Below are 17,500 nucleotides of genomic sequence, written 5' to 3' on the forward strand. Positions count from 1 at the left end.
CGATCTTCAGGGAATCGCAAATCTGATTAACAATGCTCTTCTTTCAGAGCCAATGTAGGAATATCAACCCTTGGAGTCTCTTCCTCTACATGATGAGAAGTTTGTCGCACCTGTGCTTTCTCAGACTGATGTTTATTTTGTTCTACAAAAACTCAATCCTCGAAAGGCATCAGGTCCTGATGGTGTGTAAAACTGGATTTTAAAGGAATTCGCTGAGATCCTGGCACAGCCCGTCTGCTTAATACTTAATAGCTCATTTGCCGAACAAAGATGCCACCCCCCTGGAAGATGGCACGCGTCGTTCCTTTGTTTAAAGTAAAACCTGTGACTGACGTTAGTAAACATGTCAGACCGATATCGCTCACTCCCGCCTTGTCTAAGATCTCCGAGGAATTTATTGTTGCAATGTAGATCGGCCCAGCCATCCTATCAATCATCGACCCTGACCAGTTCGGAGCTATTCCTAAGTCATCTACTACCCATGCCCTTATTTCAATGGTACATAAATGGTCTGAAGCTACTGACGCTACATGTGCTGCGGTGAGGATTGTGCTTTTAGATTATAGAAAGGCTTTTGACTTAATCGATCATCGATCGTATTCTAGTCCAAAAGATCTCTAGCCTACAAATTCCTTTTGGAGTCACACGATGGGTCTGTGACTTTCTGATGGACCGCAAGCAACGGGTAAAGCTAGGGAACGATTGCTTTTCTGAATGGGGACGTGTCCCCTCTGGTGTACCTCAGGGCACCAAACTTGGACCCTGGCTTTTCCTCTTGATGATAAACGACCTGAGAGTTCCCAACGTAAATTCGTGGAAGTATGATACTGCACTCTTGATGAAGTTGTTGAAAATGGAAAACACAGCATCATCCAAAGTGCCGCCGTTGCTGCCCTAGATTGGTCATGCAAAAATACACTACAGCTTAACGTAGATAAGTGCAAAGAGATGGTTATAGATTTTAAGAAGCAAAAACATTCTTTCGACCCAATATCTCTCGATAGGAAGGAGTTAGATACTGTCAACAATGTCAAGATTCTTGGACTAACTATTTCTAATAACTTACTCTGGGACGATCATATAAATGATATTGTAAAGAAGAGAAACAAACGCTTATATTTCATAGTTTTGCTAAAACGTGCTCAAGTACCTTTGAAAGACATCATCAGGTTTTATTGTACCTGCATCAGACCTGTGCTCGAATGTTGTACTCCCGTGTTCAATCACGCTCTTCCCAAGTACCTAAGCGAAGATCTAGAAAGGGTCCAGAAACGAGTCCTCTCAATTGTATCTCCAGGAGAGACGTACCAACGAAACCTCGAGATTTTCCAATTAACGACGTAACATCAGCGAAGGCATGACTTGTGTGACAAATTATTTAACCAGGTCATACGTGATCAGTCGCACAAATTATTTCATGTACTTCCACAAAGACACCAATCGAAGTATAATCTCAGGAGAAAGAAAACATTTGATATTCCGCGAATAAATACTAAGCGTTACCAGAACACTTTCATCCCATCGATGTGCTGCGGCCAAAATAAGTACAAACTCCAGGAACATTATATAACGAATGATATTTTTAGTGTTATTATATTTCACATTGTGTATAGTTTTTACAAGCCTATTTAGTGACATTACGCAATTCAGCTCAAGGGCTGCTATGTAATTATTTGTTAATAAACCTATCCTATCCTAGCCTGTGGCCTTTGACAGCCACTAAAGTAAAACCAGAACCACGATTTTTTATACACGACATCATATCACAATTAAAGTGATCTTCCTGGGAATTGTGTATAACTAACTACAATCTACGACATTTGATTAATATTCGACAATAAAACTATCAAAGACATGTATGTTATTTTTCCTTACATCGAATTGCGTTTAACTAACTACAATCCACGACATTTAATTAATATTCTACAATAAAGATATAGACATCTATGTTATTTTCCCTTACAAACCTAATCTTAGTAAATTGGAAAAATATACATTATAATATAAAAGACAGATTTATGATATTAATTTGTTTCTTACATATTTTAACTGTTAAAAGTTTTAAAATAACAATTTTTCCCTTTGAGTGAGGTCTTGAAGTCTCTTAGGGTGGGATGAGTTCTTAAACTTGGTGGGGAAATTCTATTCCACAGAACAGATCCTCGATACTGTAAAGTCCCTTTCCCAAACTCTGTACTAGGTCTAGGGATGTGAAAGTTAATTTCTGAGTTTCTAAGGTTATAGAAATGAACATTTGCTGTGTTGGTAAAGATTCGCCTCAGGTATGATGGGAAAGATTATTATGCTTTTTGTACATGCACACAGCAAGTTGTTTCGACCTAGAAATTTCAAGCCTTTCCCATTCAAGCTCAGCCAATCATAGCACATTTGACAGCAGAAGGTTAAATGTTGAACGATCTCACCGGAAGTATTATTTGCAATACTGTAACTAATCGGAGCAGGGACTAAGATCTTTTTTCGTTTTTCCGCCAATCAGAATAAAGTCCAGAATCTTGACTCCGGGCAGACAGCTCATTAATAAATTGTATCAGTCGTAAATCTCTGTCGTCTAAAACAATAGACGTTAGGTTTTAAAAGGTTGCTTCTTTTTCGTTCTCTCAGAATTCACGAGGAAATACATCAAAGTACTAGTTTCTACTACTCCTGTAAGGGTAAGTGCGAGCTGGTAAACTCCAGCTTTCTTTATCGTATCCAAATTTTATTTGTCCCATCTTGACCTTGTAATGTGTCCTTCAGATTTGGTTGGTTTTCCTGCAAATGTGCCAAATAACAATTATTCCATGAGCCCGAGTTGGATATGAAGTGATAAAATAACCAACGAGCGCGTAGCGCGAGTTGGTTATAATCACTTCATATCCAACAGGGGCGAATGGAATAATTGTTTTAGTAAATTCTCAAACCGGGTTTTGCCGCCGATTTTTATTTCCACAATTTTACAAAGCGTCCGGAAAGAGCATCTTGAAGCACTATTTTTCATATGACGTAAAACTTCGACTATTGGCTCATAGTACTAGTCGGAGTTTTTTAGCCAATCAAACAGCTAGAAATGCAATAGTCGGAGCTGAAAATTTACTAAATGGGGATATTCCTCCTCATAATTAATACAGTCTTCAATTCTTTTAAATCAATTAACACAGCCTGTAAAAAGTACGATAAATCTATCAATCAGGAGGCCTGACTACTCGTGCAATTCGAGAAACCAGATGACCTGACTTGAACTCGGAGTATACCCCTTGGTCTTCATTTTGTTAGCCAGTGTTAAGAATTCCCTCTTTAAGGTGATTCCTTAGTAAAAGAAGTTGTCGTAAGATTTTCTTAACTTTTCTCAATTGTTCCCTACATTATGGTGACTCAAAATGTGAAATTAAAAAAAATAGGTCACCAAGCTCGTTTGGGAGATATAACTTGTTCAAGTTACTCATTTAATCATTGCGACTTCATCTATCAAGGACAAGTTTGTTTCATCTTTTCACGCTACGTTTCGCAGGAACAGGAAGCACAGCTTTGACGTAATTCTTGAAATAACGAAACAGGTGTATTGTATTGTTCAAAAGGAATAATTTAGTGTTTGTTTTATGGAACAGGCACACGTCATGAAAACGCACTGACTACAAATATTCCTCAGGTGCGTGATCTCGAAGAGACAATTTTGTGTCCTCGAGTGATGGCCACGAATACATTTTGCCCTGTAACTTTTTTTCTGCCAATTGTTTTAAATTTTTTTACAGCACAAAGAGAATGAGTACGAGAATAAATTATGTCAAAAAAAAAAAGATAGGTCACCAACCTCGTTTAAGAGAAAACAGAAAGGAAACCGAGCTCGACCCCTCCCGAAAGGCCGCCATTTTGAAACGTTTTTGACCGCGTTTGATATATCAATATTCACACAAGGCTACGAGTCTTTATGGTTAAATTTAAAGGATTTTGGTTAGAATCTCCCTTGAGACTTGTGAGACAAAGAAAACAGAACTGAGCCGTGAAATTTGACCATAAAGCCTCTTACCCATGCCCGAACACGAACGTGGCCCACGCCGTGTTATGCGCAGAACAGGATGCACTGTGCAATACTAGGTAATCCCCTTAATAATCACTATCGGTGCTAACAGCTGGCACCGAAATCATACCGACTTCCTTCTAATGGTAATGGTCACCCAGTGTGTCCGGGGTCTTTAAATTTGTTGAGGAGCTGGTATCGTCCGTTGTCAATTAGGAAGGACAGTATCAGTGTCCCTGACTACGCTATCTTACCCGAGTGGAGAACCATAATGAAGGCGTACTCTTTAGAGGCGCAAACGGGTGTCTTCTACGTGATGTTAGGCTATAGTAGTTCTGCCTGTCAAGATGTTGTTTACGCTCTTCTATGCTTGTTCGGCGTTGAGTTGTCTGACAGCTGCAAGGAGATAATAATATTATTTTCATTTTTTTTTACTTCTGTGATCATATTATAAAAACGCACAAGGTTTTGGAAAAGAAATATGGAAACGTTTGATCAATTGATATTGTGACTTAAGTAGAATTAAAGCACTTTAAGTTGTGTGAGGTCACCTTAAGTCACCTTAAGGGCCTGTTCACTTGGAGGTGGGGGAACCCGGGTAGGTGAGGTACAAAGCCTACTCGTTGTCGAAAAAGGAGAGCCTTCACATGTATTTTTTATAGCCCCGGGGCGCTGGGGTGAGGTTTCCAAATGATTTGGCGGAATGTTCAAACTACAGATAAATCACCCAAGTCAGGTGGGGTACCCCACCTTCAGCATTCACAGGGAGAAAATAAGCGGGCTACCCTGGCCCGGGTAACCCGCCTCCGTGGGGCACCCCACTTCCCATGTGAAAGCGATAAACAAAAAAAGAAACATTGTATGAACAGATTGGTTACCCCATCGAGGCGGGGCACCTCACCGTCCCGGGATTCCCCACCTCCATGTGAACAGGACCTAAGTCGCCTTAAATGTTTTTGGGCAATTTTTTCTTAGGTCGCCTTAAGTCGCTTTCAGGTGCCTTAGTTACGGCGACTTAAGGTTCCAGAGTACGCCTTAGGCTAGGAGACTTGCAGCATGCATTCGAAACGTCGCGATCGTGAGGCCATCGTGGGACAAACGAGCATACGTTACTGAATATTGTATAGTGTAACATTAGTAAAGGTAATCACATGATTTTAAATGCAATTTGGAATAAATACGCAGGAGAATTTTTTTTCAAAGACGAACAAAATTGCACGAGCTCATTGGGACCTGTTCTTCTAACAATGTTGTAACGTGTAGCCGGGGCTTTACATTCTTGGCCATTCGCGAATTTGTTTGAATTACTGAATAAAGATCAGTGCCTTGGACGAAGATAAAATCTATTGGTATCGAAACTTTGATATACATTAAAAAAATCAAAATTCAACAATAATTCAAGCTACACAAAAATAGAGTTAAAAGCTTACCTTTTTCTGGCATTTTCTATACTGGTCATGAGACATTACACACAGGATTGCAGAATTTTCCTCGCGTTTTACACGGACAACCTTTCGTTTTGCTATCATCTTTCCGGGAACAAACGCCTTTGCATTTGCAATCCGAATGTTAAGCTGCAGCTGACGTTATCCCACCATGCTCAGAATCAAGAACATTTTTTTCCACTACTATTTGCCTCACCGCAGCAAACTTTCTTTTCATCCCGCCAATCGTATACTCGCTTTCCATTGGTTAAAACCAAACTCTTGAAGTCATTGTTGGAGCATGCGGCTAACCGTGATCCCTCCCTCTAACAAGTTGGTGAACAGGAAATGTGTATCTGCAATAAAGAGAAGCTCATAAAGTGAAAGGGTTGACACATTTGACCTGTTGTAAGGGAGCATAACATAAGCAACTTGAACGAGAGGTGCTGAAGGAACAAGGTATTCACATGATGCCATTCCTTCAGAAAATGTAATGCCACGAAAGCGTCCCATGTGGTCTGTCTGATACTTAGGGAAAGCTTATCTTGCCTGGAAAGCAGCTTTAATAAACCTTTGGAACAAAGAGTGCGAACAAGTTGTCATGGTTCCATCCAACAGGGTGATAATTGTTGACTGGGCATACCTTGCCGTGCTAAGCGCACTATATCCAGGACCACAGTCGTCAGTAAAGTTCAGCAAGGACGTCAAGTACTTTACTCACAGGTGGCTGAAGGGGATCAGCACCTCCTCAACTTGCAAAGAGGACCCACTTCCCGAGGTAAAATTGGTGACTGTTTTTTTGTACCTGGTCTCCAAGAGTCAAGCATGATGTCTTGAGTTCGATTCGAAATACCTTGGTTTGCCTGATAGCAGACATCCCATCAATCGCGGTTTATTCCAAAGGGGATGTTTCTTTTCTGGGTTGAACGATAAATTGACAATGTTGGAAGCTTGGGGCAATAGTACTGGTCTGGCCACCAGCAATCTGGCAAGTTTGGGGTACCAGGCCGGAGTTTCCCACTAGGGCGCTATTAACAACACTTTCGTTTGATCTTCCTCTATCTTCTAAAGGACTTGGGGAATGACACTAAATGGAGGAAACATATAGCTGAAATGTTCACCCCAATACAGTGTAAAGGCATCTTGGGGTGAGGCTCCCGGGAGGCATAACATATAACTTAGAAATTGAGTCTAGAACTAAACATACCAATGCCTGGATAGTCAAACGTTTTCCCCAAGTTATCAAAGCATGTCTTGTCGAGCTTCCATTCTAAGGCATTGTGAAAGATCCGTGAGGCCTTATCTGCTAGTATTATGTGACCCTGGGATATGGGTTACCGTTACCTTATACTAGAACCAAATTTCCCTACAGATGTCATTGCAGAGAGTGGAATGGGAACCGCCCATATTACGCAGAAAAGATACTGCAGTTGTGTTGTCAGTGAAGAATTTAATATGACTATGTCCGCAGTCATTGAAAAAGGATTGAAGACCAGATTGAACGGCTAAACGTTCTCTTGGATTAACGTTCATGAGTTGCTTCTCTGGAGACCAACAGCCTCCGGCATTTTTCTGGTTTGTGACTCGTTTCAGAGAACTGGTTTTCTCTATCTCAATCTGGAGGTAATACAACTGACCATATTCAACCCCTGGACAAAATGATACCATAATACCTATCAATAGCAGAAATAGCTGAATTATCCGCAGAAACACCTATCAAGCTTGCGAATTGCCACAGATGCTGCAGATGATTCCTGTTGCATTTCCAACTTTCATTTGATAACTAGCTTACACTTCTTTCTTTAGGTGTTAAGTGGTCTTCACAGCACTTACTTTCTTGGTTTGGATTTGGCTTGGTTTTTTGGACGGATACGGGTTGCTTCGGCCCTGCTGTGGTCTTTGGCCGGGGATCGTCCCCCGTGACAGCGACCCCTTCTGGTGGTTAAAAAATACCTTACATAATTACTACGCCCTCCATATTGATATTATCTTGATTGTGCTCTCTTCTTGTGGCCGGTAAGCCGTTTTGCTTTCAGTGACCACTTTAAGACGTTCCGTCAGATCATCACCAAACAGCTCACTGCCGACTCTTTGTTTTCTGCTACAGATTGCTTTGAAGTCTTCATCCAAATCCGTCTTAAATTAAACTTTCCTCTTCGACACATGATAAATTTGGTGATTGGTAACTACAAGCTGCAACCAACAAAACTGCATTCATTAGTCTCAGCAATTATCCTAGCTAAACGCGTTGCTAGGGAATGAGACCTTTAATAAACGTTTCTTGCATTTTTTTGAAGCTTTGCATCTGTGCTGGGAGTATTTCATTGTGCAATGTCTCAGATTACTGTATTTACTTTTGTTCCTTTCAGAAAACTTCAGTTTTCAGGGCGTTTTATCTTTTCTTTCCGTTTTGCACCCTCATAAATAATTTTGAACACAGCGACCACCTTGTCTGGCAATGCAAGGCCAGCTTGTTCCTCTTCTTTGTCACCTCTTGGACCATTAGACCGCTCTCAGCAGTTTTATTCTTGCCAGGCTGTGGCTTTTTTGCAACGGTGACCATTGAATTTCACATTCAGTCATTTGTTTCAGACTGAGGGAGATTCCTCTTCCCCCTCAAAAGTGGCATCACAAGCCCTTTTTAGCTCCCCTCCCCCGGGCCAAAACACCAGCGGCCGGTGAAGACATGTTTACCACCGAAACTATTAGCAGTACTGCTTGTATTCCCAAGGAAGCGTCCTAAAAAAGTGTTTTATTACTTTCTATTCACCAGAGATGTCATGATTTCTCCAGGAAATAAGGCGGATGTAGTAAGATTTTCTCCAGATTTGAACATATAAAAGATTGATCACTAGGCCATGTTGGAAAGCAAGCGCGAAATTGGTCAGCTTTGCGCGTGAGCGTTGTCAGGGAATCTCTGTGACAGATGACGGATAGAATCATTTTTGTGTTTGAAACAAAATTAATTCAAGGGGAACTCCGTATTTCACGACATCACTGAGCGCGCGGGCAAGATAAATTGAAAACACCTCACAAGCGTTCAGAGATTCGTGTATAACTCTCTAATACCTCCAGTTGGGAGGGGGTGAGATATGAGCGCTATTTTTCCTTACTACTTGGACAGGTTCTCTTTTCCCTTGAAGTAATCTCCATGACACTTGCTCAAACTGCGTGTAATTTTATCATCCACAGGTGAAACCACTTTCCCCTAGCGGCTCCATAGATCCACATCCACAGCTTTTGGAACAAAGACAAAGAGATCGACAAAATTATCTCAGAAGATATTGCGAGTCGCACAATCTTACCTATACTAAAGGAAGAATTGTCCGAAAAAATTTGGGCTATTTTATGGTAAACGACAAATATAAAGTAGTGTATTGCTTTATTCCTAAGGTGGCTTGTACGCAGTGGAATAAGGTGTTTTTGGCTCTCGACAACCGCCCGAATGTCTCCGATAGAAGTGTTATTCACAATCCTAAGAACTTTAAGTTTCTTAGTCAGGGTTATTCTGCCGAGGAGGTTGAAGTTAGGCTTCGAACTTACTTTAAATTCTTATTTGTTCGTGATCCCCTGGAGAGGTTGTTGTCGGCCTATGAAGACAAGTTCGTACATAATCCGGAAGTGTACTACACTAAAACGTATTATAAGAAAATGGTGGAATACTTCCGTAGCACCGTAGATCCGAGATCACACAGCAAGTTAACATTTAGGAAGTTTATACACTTCATAACTACCATTGGATTCAATGCAGATCGTCACTGGGCTACGTACGATAACCTTTGTCATCCTTGCGACATACCTTTTGACTTCATTGGCCACTTCAACGATATGCAAGAGGAAGCTCCCTACGTTCTTCGACGAACTGGAATGGATAAAGTCGTGACTTTCCCACCTTTTATCACCCATAATACTTCGACTAAAATAATCGAAAATTTCGCTATTATTCCCAAAGTTGAAATGTTTCAGCTAATTAAGCTCTTTGAGAAGGATTATGAAATGTTCAATTACCATTTCCCAGGAGTTCTGTCTGGCCTTCTGGGAGATTTTTCAAGTGGAGATTTACAATCGTCAACCAAAAAGCGACAATGAAAGGTTTATTCAACATTGATGATTGAATAAACCATCATGTTGCTTTTCACTCACACGATCAACAGCCATGTTTTTCAACGAAAACAAAAGAAAGCGTTTGCATAATAACAGAGTTAAATTCCCAGGAGGGTTTGGTGGGGACTCCAACATGGCCGCCGTTTCTTTGTTTAGGGGCTCCAACATGGCGGCCGTGACAAGCCAGAGGGTTCATGCGAGCCGTGCGAATTTTGCATTTAAGTCTAAGCAACCTTTTCAAATAACACTGATAAACAGATTTCAAGTCTAAGCACTCATTTTAAAACGGTTATCTTATGTGTGACTTGCATGTTGACTCGCATGGCTCGCCATGTTGACTAGAGCATGACTCGCAAGCTGTGGCTTGCATGACTCGCATGGCTCACAAGCTCGCAGCACATTGTCCTCACTCGGAAGACGCGAGGCTGACGAGGCGGCTTCCCTAATTATAATAGGGAGTTTAAGATCTGCGACGCGACGGTAACGAAAACGTCATTTAAAATCCCAACTTCAGGTTAATTAATCTTTTTCGTCAATATGTTGACTTATCTAACTTCTAAAAACTAGTGTAACTTTCCAGGAACTGAAGTAGGAGGTGCGGTGTTGAAGCTACGTCAGAAAATTCAAATTCGCTGCCTTGTGTTCACGTTCTCTGAAAAACTTTAGAATTGGTAATTTCACGTCGTAGATTTGCAGAAAACGCGAAAGAAATGTACAAAAATGAAAAATGCACGCGCAGTGCGTGCGAAGCTATTGTTTTTGCTCATTAAATATGCATGATTTGTGACTTTTTCGCTGCCGTCGCGTCGTAGATCTTAAACTCCCTAATAATAGAGCCAAAGCGCGAGAGTGTTGTGTATGCAGAAAAAATTTCGAGCGCTCCAGAGAAAATGTAATGTTAAGATAAGGTTTGGGAACCATGACCGCTTATCATGTGCTTTCAAGAATCAATGAAAGCGCGTGTTTTCATGTGTGATGTCATTAGACAAACTGGCATGACACGACATCGTTTACTCCTCTGTTAGGAATTAAGTGAGTTAAAACACAGTTTTTTAAAAGTGTAAATTCCTGTTAAAATTAGGGCCATTAAAGAATTACAAAGTACTTTCAATATTATTGCAAAACACGTTGACAATTACATTGTTGAACATTCGAGACCCATTGGATTCCAAAAATGGCACTCTGATACAAATCTGCAAGCTGTGTATTATATTGACTGTCTCGTTGGCACTTAAGGGTCTTTTTGCAGGTACCGGAAAGCATCGTGTTTTTGGTCACTTGGGATTAGTCTTTATTTGGAGTTGTTTTGTTTTCTGTCTTTTGTTTCTTTTGTTTTACGTAATTTCTGCTCTGGTATTTGCAGAAGCTGCCGCACTTAGCGATAGCTACTACTACTATAGCTAATAGATAATTATAGTTTTTATATGTTTGTTTTTGTAAACTTGAGTTTTTCAATGTTTTCATTTTATTTGTAAAATTGCCAAATGAATCAGGTGCTTTAATAAACTATTATTAATTTTGCTATTATTATTATTATTATTATTATTATTATTATTATTATTATTATTACTATTATTTATTAACTGTGATGTTATGTACAACACTGAAACCAGAGACAGAACCGAACACCTTGAGTAGTCTGTGTTTACAATTTTCTGGCTATTTATAATTTTATTTATTTGTACTCAACTCTGCAGAGTCTTCAGGTAAAAAAAAAACAAATTGAAATTTAACTAATTCTTGCTAGTCGAGAATTAATTGAAAGAAAGCTTGTTGTCCATTTTTGCTTCATTATTGAAAGAAATGGTTTAACAGTGAAGGGATTGATCAACATTGCTACAGGCTACCCGGCTAGAAGGGTTGAAAAATAGGCCACCTTTACATGCAACTAGTCAGAGGGCTGCGTGGGCTATCTTTTGAGCGGCCGCTAAGCACTACAAACAAAATGGCCGACCAAAGAAACTTTTTGGCGGCATGTTTAATTTTTTATCGCTCATTCCACTAGCGACCGTTTTTCAGTGTGTAGGTTTGTTGTTTTGCCAAACTTCACCTCGCGCTACCGTATTTTCGCGGTTTATCTCACCTTTTGAGGTTTGCAGGAACACATTTTTGGGCGAGAATTGACTGAAATTTCCGCTGGGAACTAATTTTTGCGGTTTTCCTTTCAAGCAGCAAGACTATTTTCAACTTCTATTACTTTACTAACCCCTCAATCATCGAGAACGAATGGAAGAAATGTGGGATCCTAGAGGCCTTAGAATATAGTGTCCCTTCGTATGACCCGTTCGAGCAAGGTTAACGTGACCTTTTGATTGACTGCTTTGAGTTCGTCTCTTAGACCTTAGAGACTGGAAAAGTATTGATTTAACTTTTTATCCTTCCGTTTTGTTTGTAGCAAGCTCTAATTGCTTTTTCTTAATGCAAATATCAAAATAAACGATCTTTTTGACCCCCCTGTATGTGAATTAAAAGCCATGTTTAGTTACATTAACGGCAGTAATTTTTTTTTTCCTGGTGGAAATTATTTTTGAGGATCAAGCACAATCCGCAAAAATTAAACCCCGCGAAATAAAAGTGCTATACCGTAACCCCCGGCTTTTGCGATACCATTTGGTGCAAACGTAAACCAAAAAATGTTATGACCAGTCATCAGATTAGACTGAAAAGAGAAAGTATGAAGCGGAAACAACATGTCCAGTCCTTTGTTCGTGTGTGGCATAAATTTTTGCTTAGTGCAACTCTAGACATGCATGCAATTTGCGGTCAGTTTTTTGGCAGCTTATTTCACTTAAAGAGGTCATGTCACGTTATTTTAGGGTGTTTCGGGAAAATCTTTAGTTAATCACCAGTTTAAACCTCGAAAATGGTAATGTGGGTTTCTTTTACCGGTAAAATTATCGTTACATCACAAACGAAATGATTCTGAGAAAAAAAAAACCAACCTTTATTCAGGCTATTTGTCATAATTTTGAAAAACGTCGGGCCAAGATTACCTAAATGTAATCCATTGCAATCTTGTACATTTATGTCCATCCATACTTCAATATCCTTTCGCATTATTTCTTTTATGATGTTCAACAGTTTTAAGTGCCTATTTCAATCTTTCATTCTACGCTTTGGGCATTTTGGGGAAAAAAAGAAAAGAAAATCAACTTATTAAGTGTCTAGTCGTTTTAGCGCTGGAGCACTAATTGGGGACACTGTAAGCTGAAATTAAAAATTAACGCAAAGCAAGTCAAACGTTCAGAAGAGAGGAAAACCAGAGTACCGGAAAGAAAAAACTCTCGGTGCAGAGTAGAGAGGCAACAAACTCAACCCACATATGACGCCGAGTCTGGGAATCGCTCCCGAGCCACATTTGTGGGAGGCGAGTGCTCTCACCGCTGCGCCATCCCTGCACCCCAAATCATGGAATTATATCATTTTGAGTGACATAGCCCCTTTAAAGAAGAAACGAGTGAGTTTCACTCAAGAGCGTGTTTTGTTATCTTTGAACTGAATTTATTACCAAAGCTAGAAAAAGTAAAATACCTAAAAACGGGACACGACATTACAAAATAATTCAACGAGTGAACGTGTGAGCCAAACGGTCATTGCTGGCATGACGTCTGGGTGACCCCTCAAATTGTCTACGTCACCCCCCTTCCCCACCCCCCCCCCCACCAATAAAAAAAAAATTACTGGAACGCTGCAGTTCGATACGACCTTTCTCAGTGCCTTCTGTTTTGTAAAACACGTGTCACAGGAAACCCAGTTTACGCTCAAGGAACGTCTAGTTATTAGAACGATTCACATTACAACACTTTATCACTTAACAGCAATGTTATGGTACCATGTGCATCATAAATTATTGCTGAAATAGATGCAGTCATTTTTGTGACGTAATAAGTTACCATGGCAAAAGGAAAGCCTTGCAAAAACACCCTATATTTTGGCTTTAGTTGCTCATATCTGAAAAACAGGCCAAGATGAAACTCTCTGCAAAGTTAAAACAAATTCTGTGGAGAGGATTAGAGCTACCTTAAATTTCCGATTATTTACGGTAGCTCTGAATCCACATATTTTTTTAAACTTTGCAAAAAGTTTCATTCTGGCATGCTGATTACATTTCAGAAATAAAAAATGGGGCTCACCGCGTTCGTTTTTGAGAAACCAAAATATGGGGTGTTTTGCAGGGCTTTCCTGTTGCCACGGTAACTTTCTAAGTCACAAAAATGACCGAATCTTTTGCAGCAATAATTAGAAAATTGACCAAGGTTTACCTGTAAGGTGAAGTTTGAATGGGTTTCTAAGATTCATCGGTCAGGAACGTTGAAGTCACGTGAGATACAGCTCGCGAAATCAGAGATTGCAGTCTTTAAAGGAGAGACTGTGAATTGGCACAAAAGGTTATTAATTTTGGAAACCCCTAATTACAAAAGAAACAATTATTACGTACACAACTTGCATGTAGCACAAGCTAATCGAGGCGAGTTGTACCTACATAACGTGAAGTCAGGTGGGTGAACACTCGCTTATAATAAGTACGTTTATAGGCTGAGGACGTGACTTCTGCGTTCCTGACCAATGAAAATTATAGAATTCCAATCAAACTTCACCTTACAGGTAAGCCTCGCTTACTTTTTTAATTCTAATTCGTTATTGGTCTACGTCACTATGAAGTCACGTGAGACTTTAAAGCAGAGTGGCAGTGAAACAATTGTAAGCCAAAATATAACATTTTATTGAGAAAAACTGTGAGATACAAATTGTTCCCCAAGTTCTCATTACAACTTTAAGGGTTTGTTGTAAAAACGTCAGAAAAGTAGATTCTATTGCCCATCCTGCAGCCTTCATTATAGTGTACAATGACGTGTTGTTAGCGTATGCTGCTGATGTAGATGTAGAACTAGTACTGTGTGCTCCATAAACAGATACATTTATACCTGATCTTGAAGTCATCGTGAACTGGTTTAAACGGTTTAACATTAACATGACGGTTTAAGCCACAACTGATCCTCACTATTATGCCCACCTTCTGTTTCTTAAGGTATTGTTTAACGCATCTTACAACACATAAGGCACTATCTGGAGAGCAGGCTTTAAAAACTAGTGGTTCCTTGTGCTTTCCAGGTTTAGATGTTTTAAGCAACCTGGATACCTGAAACAATACACGATCATCACTTGTATTAATAGCAATAATTTTAAGGCTGACAAAGTTGCCCAGAAAGTAACATTGTTAACAATAACACATTTCCGGGTCCTCGAGACTCAGTCATTTTTTCGTTATCACCCAGTGATTTTATGCGTTTTAACACATCATCAGTGCTCCATATAGTTATTGATAATGAGGCAATGCGGGCCTTGATTCGAGTAAAGTGTTTAAGAATCTTGTTACTAGAGGATGGTGGCCAAATAAGTGTCCTTCTGGAAGGAAAACCACAGTGGAGAGAGCGCTCCTTGCAGTGTTAATTGTACTATAAGAACATCCATCCTTGTACAGTGTATAAAGAAAATCAATACCATCTGCTACAGTAGCCGAAACGGGGTTAACTTCCTACCCAGACAAGTGGCATGCAAGGAGCTGGAGGTGTTTGTGAAGTGGATGCAGTATTTCTGCATGTGCCGGTAAAAACAATGTTTGAGCCTTGCATGGGTAACAATAGAGGACAAATCAGTTAACATGGATAAAAAATGTGGCCACCAAGTTTCAGTTGGCCGGTTGGGAACAACTAGTATGACAGTTGTTTTCTCACTGTATATATTATGGAAGGCTCTTGGATTAAAACATGAAGGTGGAAATGGATAAAAGGCTCCAGGATCAGGTTTCTCAACCTTAAAATTAAGTTTAGAGGCAAACTGTAGTGTATCGAGCGACTTTAAATAAGACTAACAGAACAACACGATACGGGTCACGTGACCCTAACTAGTTCCCAGGACCGCACATTCCTCCCCCTCAAGTTCATATGTGGCATACCGCCTTGAACTAAAAGTTCATGGGGGCAGGAAGGGTCCATCAGTAATAACGCTGTGGTGGTCTTCGGTCCCTTACTGGATATCGTTGCACTAGGGTGGCCGGGACTAAGCTTGGGTCTTCGGGTGTAGTGGGTGGCTCCAACTCCCCACAGGTTACCTCAGGGCTATTCACGTCGCCTTGCATACGGAACCAGCGCCCGCAGTGCGCGCGGCAGTCAAAACGGTGCTATCCTGTCAATCATTTGCCCTTTCACCGGAAACAGTGCATTTCGGTTGTTCGTAAATGACATTGTTGTCAACCTACGCAGGACGCGGTCAAAGTCTTTATTCGCGAAGAAAACTCAAATAAATACATTATCAATACGGTTTTGCCGTCTTCTTGCACTTGATTCGCAAATACCAGCCTGAATTCGTCTTAGAATAGTTAGAAAAAGCACAAATAAAAGCCAAAGCACAACAGGTCACGTTCGAATTCTGCTCGCCGACAACCCAAGGTTTTCCACAAAATAATATTAAATATTAAAGAAATATATACATAAAAATGTAAAAATATGAATAAAATATCTAGTATCTAAAATTTCAAAATTTAGGTAACTAAAATTTAATGTTCCTCACTGGTTTTTTTACCAATATCAAAATATTTTAGGGAACAATGGAAGAAACCCAATTTAAATTTTAGGGATCAAAAAGCTGGGAACAAGTTTGAAAGTAATTTGGCGAACAAGGAAACACAAGCAAATATGTAAAGGGAACAAGGACTCCTCTCCCCAGGAAGGCCTCATCAAATGTTCTGCGTTTATCCAACAGCTCAAACGAGCTATTCCAACAATTTTTGAATGACCAACAGGAAAAGACGACTCTCTTAGAGAAATAGGTTATTTATAATAACACTTTAGCATGCGAAACAATGCTCAGATGCTTACGAGCACCCTCATGCCCATGTTTGTAAAAAAGCACCATGAAGTATTCCTTGTGGCTGGCTGGTTTATTTGTTTCATCTTTCAACATTGGGCAAAACCAAACAACTCCATTCTCAGAGGGCACTGGGGAAAGAAGCTAGAAGAAAAAAACTGACCTTGATCCAATTCTCCCAAGGTAATCTTTACAGAATAAGATCATAGAAGGAACACTTTTGAGTGCCAACCTTAAGCCTTTTAAAACAAGCGCAAACAATATTAATAGTCTTGAAATTCACAAAATGTCAAACAGCATATTTTAGTCTCATATTCAATTAGATTTGGCTGCAATGTTCCTTAAAACTATGCAGAACTATTTACCATAAAATGTGGAACATTTCCTGCCTATCTAAATATGCCGCAAAAGGGCTTCAAAAAGCAACCAGTTAAGTTTTTAGATTATGATACACAATACCTAAAAAATAAATTACTTGATGTGATCAAGACATTGAATGACAAAGCAATAAACAAATGGCAGCAATGTATGTTAGGTTCACAAAGTGGGAAAAAATATTCCTCAACTGATGTTTCAATATATGCATTTAAATAAATTTTCTATCAACAATTCAACGGACTGACTTTTCACTGGTATTGATTTACATTTCCATGATAAGTTTGAAAGTGAATCTGGCAACCACAGTGCCCTATGAAATGGGAAATAACTTAAACAAACTCTTTAAACTAACATTTTACAAGGGACACCATTATTGATTCCCTGCGAAGAACAAAGAAGAGTTGGTCTGGAGTTTATCCACAATGGACAGTTAGTAGCTGCATTCACCAATGTACAGAACAAACACATCAAGTTTCTTCTCAAGCAACCAGGTGTTCAAGGAGCTATTCAATTTCCAAAGAACTATGGTAGTGTGCAACAGTACCTGAGTGAATTCGGGTACCTGGCCTGAAACTGAAACTTGTGGAGCCAAATAACTTGTTGAGCTAAGTACTTAAACTGGGTAGATAATTATGTCTACAAATATTGTCTATTAAACCAACAGTTTCTCCTAATTTTGTGTACCATTCACTTAATGGTTCCTTAATAAAAA

General features: G+C 39.7%; 1 protein-coding gene across 4 annotated transcripts in view; it reads left to right on the top strand.

Moving 5' to 3' along the window:
• LOC138038019 (carbohydrate sulfotransferase 11-like) overlaps positions 1-11,064 on the top strand; it is a 22,474-nt gene extending 11,410 nt beyond the window's left edge. For all 4 annotated transcript variants that reach the window (XM_068883843.1, XM_068883847.1, XM_068883845.1 and 1 more), the window contains exons 4-5: positions 2,623-2,672; positions 8,632-11,064. In XM_068883843.1, the coding sequence (XP_068739944.1) occupies positions 2,623-2,672; positions 8,632-9,528 (947 nt within the window). In that variant the 3' untranslated portion in view covers positions 9,529-11,064. The remainder of the gene's footprint in view (positions 1-2,622; positions 2,673-8,631) is intronic.
• The last annotated feature ends 6,436 nt before the right edge of the window (positions 11,065-17,500 follow it).

This window comes from Montipora capricornis, chromosome 2, assembly GCF_036669925.1.
Source record: "Montipora capricornis isolate CH-2021 chromosome 2, ASM3666992v2, whole genome shotgun sequence".
NCBI classification, from domain to species: Eukaryota; Metazoa; Cnidaria; class Anthozoa; order Scleractinia; family Acroporidae; genus Montipora; species Montipora capricornis.